The 8909-nt window shown below is 36.4% G+C and overlaps 1 protein-coding gene across 2 annotated transcripts; it reads left to right on the top strand.

Moving 5' to 3' along the window:
- The first annotated feature begins 3849 nt into the window (after positions 1-3849).
- serf2b (small EDRK-rich factor 2b) lies at positions 3850-6175 on the top strand. Of its 2 annotated transcripts, XM_063478183.1 has the most exons (3): positions 3850-3978; positions 4740-4848; positions 5755-6175. In XM_063478183.1, exons 1-3 carry the CDS (start codon positions 3972-3974, stop codon positions 5819-5821), a joined length of 183 nt encoding a protein of 60 aa, XP_063334253.1. In that variant the 5' UTR covers positions 3850-3971; the 3' UTR covers positions 5822-6175. The 2 variants fall into 2 exon arrangements, with proteins under 2 accessions (XP_063334253.1, XP_063334263.1); XM_063478193.1 differs by lacking the exon at positions 3850-3978 and having other exon boundaries at positions 4733-4848.
- The last annotated feature ends 2734 nt before the right edge of the window (positions 6176-8909 follow it).

Below are 8909 nucleotides of genomic sequence, written 5' to 3'. Positions count from 1 at the left end.
TAAAAAACTGAATTTGTCCCCATCACAAGGCTTGGGTGAAAACTGGCTTTTTTAATGGTTCCATTTTTACTTTACCAACTTTAACAACCAAATTTAAATCACAATAAATGGAAGCAACAAGTTATTAAATTTGTGCTAAGAATCAGATGAAGCCTAACAAATCTGCTGCTGGAGAAATTAAGCAGATCAAATGATAAATCTATTCAAGTTTTTTTCTGTTCATGATCTGCAGTGAATGAATCATTATGATTTTGGAAAGAACTAAATAAACTGCACCATTATTGCCATGTTTGGCCAATACTTGGTTTAAGATCAAATACTTGCACTACAAGTGATATTCACACCAGCCTCAGCTGTGTTTTCTTTAATATCACAGAACATTAACACGTAAAAGGAAATAACTAAAGCTACCAGCACAACATGAAGAAACAACTGTTACGGGTTTATAACGTGCTGCGCTCAAGAGCTGTAATACCAGTATGTACCACAAGATGAGGCAGTGATTGAAAGTAACTTTTAGCTAGTTAAGTAAATAAGAGTGTGTAATTGAGTCGCTTCAAGAAAACAAACACATGAAAATTTTAAAATCTGCACACACCAGAAAGAAGCTCAAAAATGAACTGTTAGCAAAATTGCAGTAGCTTTCAATGCAAGCATGGTAAATCTCTCTTTTAGCATTGGGTTGGTCAACATGCCTAAAGTTTCTTTCTTAGAGACAATAAAGTTTTATTACAACATTTATTCACACTGGGCTTTCTTCTTCAAACTGAAATAACTTTCAGCTATTTGGAAAAAGAAATTACATCCAAAAATGTTCCATTAAAGCAACTAATCCCTAATATGTTTCTTTAAATAGGGTTTTTTTTTTATGTAACTCCATCTGAGAATCCTTGTGCTGCCAACACTCAGCTGCTGGCTGACTTTGAGCTTGGAGTTATTTGCCAGGTTAAGCTCAAATAAAATATGCTGCAGCAACAGCCTACAGTAAAAATCAATACAAAAACAAGCATTCTCTTTGCTGCTAAAGGTGCATAAATTGCACTCCAGCCAGTGATGTATGACTACCTGTCACAAGGACATTTCCAAGGGACTGTTCATTATTTTTGTGGTAAACACATAATTTTGACCTGTAGGATTTAATGAGAAAAAAGGGTATTTGATCACTTAGAGTAAGTTTTTAGCCCGGCGTGAGGAAATAACATGCAGAGAGAGCTGCAGACCAGAACAAACTTACAGAATATAATTACAGTCTAAGAAGACCTTATTCTTCACCCAAATAGACTGTTGGCTAGACAATTGCAGCAGCAGTTTGATAGTTCATTGTATTCAAACAGTAATTATGTCCCTAAAATACAGTATTTGCCTTTGAGAAAGAAACCCAACCCTGTCTTCATTTTCCTCCAACTCATTTCCACCACTATAAACACAATTTGGGATTTCTATTTTTAAAAAATGCACACACACTATAGCTGACACTGGACTCGGTTTCAGTGTGTTGTTCACTTTGTTTCATATTTTTATATCAACATAAAATAAGAAGTAAATATATAAGGGTATTAGGCAATGCAAATTATGTCTTTGTCTATTCATAGCAGTGGTGTCTGTGTACAAGTTCAGTTTTGGGCAGACATGACTCAGTCATTTAGTGTATTTAGCAACCAGACAGTGAGTAAAGTCAGAATATAAACACTGCTAAAAAACATCACATGGTTTCCCAAATGGTTTTCCACTTAACAAGCCCCCGTTTTGCTATTCGCCTTAACAGAAAAATGTCATATTTTAGATTATTTCAGGGAAGTTACTGTAGCTTTTTGTTTCAAGAGTTTTACCTGATCTTATTATATGTTTTTGTATTATTATTTGATTGAAGCACTTTAGATATGGAATAATTAGCTTTGATATTTTTATAGTTTAAATGCTTCGTATAAAGTATGTAAATCTCCGAATGTCTTGTTTGTGTGACTTCTTTCCAAATTTACCTTAGTATAGTCTGCCACCTACTGGCATTTTTGCAGTCAGCTTTTTAGGAGTCACTCACCATCTCAGAAAACTCTAACCATCTCTCATTCTACTAAATCAATATTTGTAAGCATCCTTTGCCAAATTTAGACTGCATCTTGTGATGTTTCATTACACAATACCATTAAGGAGCATCTCACTGGTTTCACATTTAGTGGTTAGGCTCGCATTTTGAAAGGAAAGTTTATAGTTTTACTTTGCCAAATTAAAAGAGTCACATAACAGGAAATAAAAGTGAGTACAAGGTAGCAAAATTATTCAACATGCGGTCACCTGGAATCAAATCAAATCTGACGCTAGAGAAATGAACCACAACAAATGTTAAACCTACCTACTGTATGTATTAGATGACTTCTTCAAGCTTGAAAATTATGGTGCCAGTCATATTCTTAAAACAAATACTACTGTAGGCAAATCCAGGGTGTGAAGAGTTGAAATGCAAGTTTTATAATATGTCTTCTGCCTCCCGCTGTTGATCAAAAGACCAATTAGGCCAATCAGGAGTCATTAGGAGTCACTGGGGTCATCATTTCATTGTGTGAACAGTCAAAATCTATAAAGTTATAGCTAGAGACAAAAATATCACAAACATTTATGATCAGCGCTGCTTTATAGTTTGAGATGACTTGTAGCCTTTGTATCCAGGATGAAAATATTTGTGTGCCATCATTTACTTCAGTGTAGTCTGCCACCTACTGGCTTCTTTGCAGTAAGCTTTTTAAGGAGTCACTAACTGTCTAGGACAGAGGTCAGCATCCGATACTAATAAATGTTTTGGCCAAAAAGAAAAAAGGGAAATCTGGCTAAAGACAGTCATACATGTTTGGACAAAAGCATTCAGCCAAATCTTTCCATCTACCTCTGAATATTGGTGTTATTGGTCACAGCCATGCAGTCCTCCTTTACAAATATTTGAGAAATTAGAGATGTAAAGTGTATCTCAGATAATCCACAATCAGCTCTAAGTGATATTACTGTAAAGTGGAAGGGCTGGTTCTAGACCCTTAATCTGGAGTGGTGTGCAAGAATCTTTGTAATGTTTAGGTTCTTATTCATCATGTAATACCACCAGAGCAGCAGCTGACTGACTAAACCATTGATACAAGACAGACCCATGCTTTCATATTGTTTATGCTAAATTCTGATTACTGTCATCTCTTGGCATCCTGGTACCTTCTCTATATTTCTCCACCAGCTCAAAGCGAACATCACATCTGGAGTTTCATTCCTTCTTGGAATGAAGTCGTACTGCACACAGATTCTTAACTCTCCTCTTAACTTAGCTTTAATAGCTCTTTCCCATAACCTAATGGTTTGACTGATTAACTTTATCCCTCAGTATATGATTTTTTTTTTTTGGCTTGTATACTGAATTTCCTATTTTCCTAGTGAAATATCAACAACTGAGGGGCGTCTCAAGACTTTTGCTGTGCTGTATTTACTGCATATACTTTGTACTGTACATACTCCTTTAACAGTTTTTCCACCATTTAAATTTTAACACACCGATTTTGCAGTCCTTTGCTGCCTCTTTCCCAACCCTTTTTGGTAGCGTCATATTCACAACGAGCATACATTTGAAAGAAATAAAAAAACGTCATAATTTGAACATTTTGTATACGGTTCATTGATGCTCTTTGTATTTTTTTAACACGTGGACTATATGATTTGCAAAGTCCTTGCAAAATGCTAAAAAGTAAAAAATAAAAAATAATAATTTTAAAAAGTCACCCCTTTGCAACTTCACCGTCGTGGCATGTTGACGACCAGACTTGACGCATGCGCAGTCCCCGTGTGGCTCGACGGAATGTTCTGGTTCTCTTGCGGAAGTCTCGCGCATATTTGGCTCGCGACCAAACTGAAAAACAGCGACGGGAGCGTCGAGAAGGGAGTCAGCGGCCCTTTGGCTGAGCTCGTCTGGATTTTTGGGGAAAGAAGACTCGATCACTAAAATGACTAGTGAGTACCGACATTTACTACGCTCTGAGGGATTCATGTATTTGGTCGGATGCTTGTTTTCCGTGTTTGTTATTTTTCACCGATGGTCGTCGTTGATCGACTTGGGTTCCGTCTATTTAATGTAATATACATTATCCTATTTGACAGATTCTATAGAGGATTGTCGTTTTGGACAATAACTTAAGGACGCGATTAATTTGGCTGTTTTATTTGGTTTAATTAAGGGCATAGACTTTTGCTAACATGTGTTATATAACGTTCCGTTGTACGTGTGTTGGCTGTGGGTCGCTTGTTGTCCGGGCGTTACTCTGAGCCCTGGCCTGTATGTGTGGATTCAATACAGAAACAAAATATGGGTGTTTTGGTCTAAACGCAGCTTCCGTGTTTTTACTAGTAATATTTTTTTTTCAATCCTGCACATGAACTTGGAAAAACCGTGATAGCAGCGGATTATTTTGATGCCCTCTGTGCTGTTGCTCTGGTTAAGAAAATGCTCCGGAGCGCCTCTCTGCCACGTCGGCTGCTTTTCAGCGATGCACCATCTTCATTTTTCATCGTGCAGATCATATCATACTCTTTTTCTTTTAACTATTCGACTTGTAGACACACAGATTTCCTCCCCCCCCCCTTTTTTAAATTCAGCTTGTGTTTTACTTCTTTTTTGCTGGAAGCAACTTAAGTCAAGTGTCTCATTATAAGGCGCAGCTTTTTCATCTGATTTGTTGTTGTTGTTGGTTTTACCCTTTTTATTGACATGACAGGAGGAAACCAGCGTGAGCTTGCACGCCAGAAAAATGCTAAAAAGCATACTGAACAGACTAAAGGCAAGAGAAATGAGGATGGGCTATCTGCAGCTGCCCGGAAACAGAGGTAAGCCTGCACTCTGCAAGAGGTTAAAGAAGTGTAGGATGCACACAAACTAAACAAACCAAAGCATAGTTTTCTAAACAGCACAAGGTGACGGAAATGGTGCGCATGTTAAAGGTAAAATGTACTAACAGTTAGGAGAATTCATTCGTTTGTTTTTTAATTATTTCATTTTATAGTTGTATTATAATTGTCTAATTAAAATGCGTACATTATTATATAATATTTACGAAAATACAAAACTTATAAATGTATATATTACATATTTTATACATCATTATAATATATATTCCAAGGTTTATTAATTCCATAACTAATTATATACTTATTGTGCTATCATTATACTGTTATTTATTACGTACTATATATTTCCATTATATACCTATCTTTATGTTTTATTCAATTGATTATGAAGGCTATAATTCTGTTAAGTTTTTAAATAATTCTTAATTTAAAAAAAAAATTAAGGGAAAAAAACCCTGTACACCATATTCAGGGGTGTCTGGCTTTTTCACTGGAACTTTTGTACGTGTAAGCACTGGTTCTTGTATAGTAAAGGCAATGAATCAGTGTTGTCTTACCTAACAGAAGTTATTTATCCTATATTTCTGAACCTTTATTAATAATAATAAAAAACAAACACACAAAACCATCTTATGCTTGAGTAAATTAAACCCCACCAAAAATCCCCAAAACAAACAAACAAACAACAACAAAAACGTGCGTTGCAGTACTTTAGGCAAGGAATTTGTCTTTCAAACAGTTAGACATATATTACACATAATGTGATTGTTTTTGTGTGTGTGTGTGTGTGTGTGTGTGTGTGTGTGTGTGTGTGTGTGTGCACGCACATTTCAGTCTCCTAATAAAGCTTGTCCTCTCTTGAAATGTCTCCCTTTTCTCCTCCAGGGATGCAGAGATAATGCAACAGAAGCAAAAAAAGGCAAATGAAGCAGGGAAAGGAAAGACCAAGTGAAGAATGAAGTCTTGAGATGAATTCAGCTCGGTGTCTCAAGAACCTGTTCAGCATTCTACCTGATATTTATAAGAAAGGATCTTTTAATTTTTGTCTAAACTCAAGAATCCAGGATCTGACTTTCCTCTCTATGGCAAATGACATTGCTTGTTGGATTTGTTGCTTTACACGATGAAATTATCTCTGAGCAAGTTAGCGGTTGTGTCACGTTGGTGCTGCATGCAGGGGAGCATCAGTGGTGTAAGGAGCAGAATAATGATGAACAATTCTCAACACAAAGCATCTGTGTAACAGTTGTGTATTTTTGTACAAAGATGTCCCCTGCTGGTTTCAAATAAAGTGTATCTTTTTTTTTTTTTGTTTCATACTTGTTTGACTTAATATCAGTATGTCAATATTAACAGTGAGTCTTTTACCGAAGGACCTTTGTAATGGTGCCACATGTAGGTATAGACTGAGGGACAATGTGGGGTCATAAATGCAGCTACAAAAGACCTCGCTCCAGATGGGTTTATAGCTATACTAGAAGGGAGAAAACAGGTCTTATAAGACAGTGTCTACAAGGCTTAAAATTGGCTTAAACTTGGATTGAGCAACAAGAACAAAAGATTAAAGATATCTGAAAACAGTCCACTATGTGTGGTCATTTATGACCATAGCAACCGTATTTACTTGAATTGTGATATTTCTTATTGTAAAAGTGTATCCTGCCGTTAGTTATTCAGTCTACTAATACAACTTTTCATAGTTGGGGTAGGGTACTGGAGAGCTGTGTGGGGTCATTTGTGACCTTGGAAATGTTTTGGTTTTTAACATAAACCTTGATTTTGTTTGTAATTTTATATTTCACATTGTAATCTTTTGTAGTAAACCATGGTTAACAGAACCAGCATCAAGACCAGAATCATAGTGAACTGAAAGTGGGTGTTTAGGGAAAAAGACATTGTAGTTAACTGAAAAAATAAATAAATTGGATCCTGAAAGAAACATACTGTTCACCCATAAAACTAAAAGGTAAACAGGAAATGTTCTCTTCTCAGTGTGGTTAAACAGGGTGTGTTTTTGTTACTAGGATACTATGTGATCCAAAGTATTGTTACGTAATGTCTATTCTTAACATCTAAAAACCTTTCCCTGAGAAAAAACACATAAAGCTAAACTGAAGCAGAACATATTCAAGCAAAAAAAAAAAAAACTAAATGGAAAAGGGCAAATCCACCCAGGAAACTGAAGTTAAACTCAAGTGTATGTCTGAAGTATCGTACTCCATGTCGCATAGCTTAACGCAAAATTAGTGCGTTCTTATTGACTATGGTAAGACATTTCTTTCTCACTATTTTCAAAATGATATTCATAAAATCTCTGACTCTGCTTGCGAAGCCATCAAAACGGTGCTCAGAACTGCACACAGCCCGTAAAAGTCACTGCACTACTGAGCGTTCAATATGCATTTGTTCAAATAATAAACGTATACATAAATAAATAAAAGAAAAATTGAGCTCCAGAAAGAAATAGCTGACTTTCAGTTCTTGTGTGCAGTAAATAAAGACAATAAATGTAGTGAGAGTAGGTGAGGGTGTGTCCCTCTCGTTTACATTGAAGATCCACATAATGAATTTATATGTTCTATATTGTGCTTGCAGTGGACAGGGGAGCCCTCTATGGACCTAAACAGGATAACCAAGGTCAATGAAGGTTTGTGTCCACAGTATGGAGCTTTTCTAGAGTTGGTCATACTTGCTGATGATCAGTTCATCAGATGCATCTGAATAGTAGCACATGGCTATAGTTGCCCTCTTAATTCCTATGGACCCAGTCATTTTTCAAACACTGCATCTGGATTTTGGCATGTGTCATATATATGACAATATATGTCATATATTGTCATCATTTAAATAATTTAAGAACCTGCTGAGCTTCAGATGATTTTTTATGCCCTGATGCATATAACTGTATAAATAAAAAGACAATTATTCAATAAGAATTCATTGAATTAATTACTCTCATAATCAAAACAAAGAACCCTCTCTCGTAGTCTGTTTTGTCCTTGTGTCTCTGCGTGTTGGTTTTCTCTCTTTTTGAGGCAGATGGTTCTGCTGGAGGTGTCTTCCTGTAAAAAGGGAGTTCTTCTTCCCTGCAACTGCAACTCATGGGCCATTGTTTTCCAGGTTCCACGTGTTGTGTGATCAGAGATGCTCTTCTGCATATCTTGTTTGTAACGAGTGGTTATTTAAGCTGGCCATTTTCCTCTGACATCCAGCATGAACATGGCATTTTCATCCAGAGGATTGCTGCTCACTGGATATGTTCTCTTTGTCAGACCATTCTTTGAGTAGAGATGGCTGTGTGGGGAAAATCACAGTGCCACATGCGTGTTCACATGCCATGAACAAGAACATGGTCTTTCATAGCTGCTTAAAGTTAATGAGAAATGACTGTTTTCCTTTTCTTCCTCCACTACTCATGCACTCTTTCTCCTCTGCCTCTCAGATTCTTTATATAGATTGTTAAAGTCTTGCTGGCTGCGCTCTCTGACCTGGTGTGTATTAGTCAAATTAGTTACACAATTAGGCAATAAAGACAGAAGAGTTGTTGTGCGTGTCACTGTACAACATGTTTGATTTTAGTAAATTAGAGTGTGCTTAGAGCTTTATAGGAGTAAAGTGATCTGTAAGCCAACTCTAATGTGATGAAAGCTATTTAACTTATGACAGTGAGCATTTAGTTAAGAGTTTGTGTTTTATCAGTTAGGGAAATAAATTATAATAGTATATAATTGGTTTCCACCTTATATAAGATACATAACTTGACGTCAGGGAGAAGAGACTTTGTGCTCTGCTTGTATACAAAGTGTATACTTTGCTTGTACAAACAAAGTGTATCACCAGACAGCGAAGCGCCGCAGTGGCATAGTCCCACCACTAGGTGGAAGCAAACTCCATTGTATTGTTGAAAACAATTGGATTCAGACTGGGATAATTTTATGTTGCGTTCTTATTGCTCGGTGCAGGGCTAAGAATCAGTTAAAAAAAAAAAATTAAGATATTTTAATTGCTTTACTGAAACATCTGCCTCTCTTGAATGCAGA

The sequence above is a fragment of the Pelmatolapia mariae genome, linkage group LG1 (assembly GCF_036321145.2).
Source record: "Pelmatolapia mariae isolate MD_Pm_ZW linkage group LG1, Pm_UMD_F_2, whole genome shotgun sequence".
Classification (NCBI taxonomy): Eukaryota; Metazoa; Chordata; class Actinopteri; order Cichliformes; family Cichlidae; genus Pelmatolapia; species Pelmatolapia mariae.
This window is presented reverse-complemented; position numbering and strand designations above follow the sequence as displayed.

Bases quoted from the DNA above. Each gene is read 5' to 3' on its own strand.
- serf2b (XM_063478183.1), top strand. The intron at 4,849-5,754 runs GTAAGCCTGCAC...TTTCTCCTCCAG, and splicing joins GCAGCTGCCCGGAAACAGAG to GGATGCAGAGATAATGCAAC.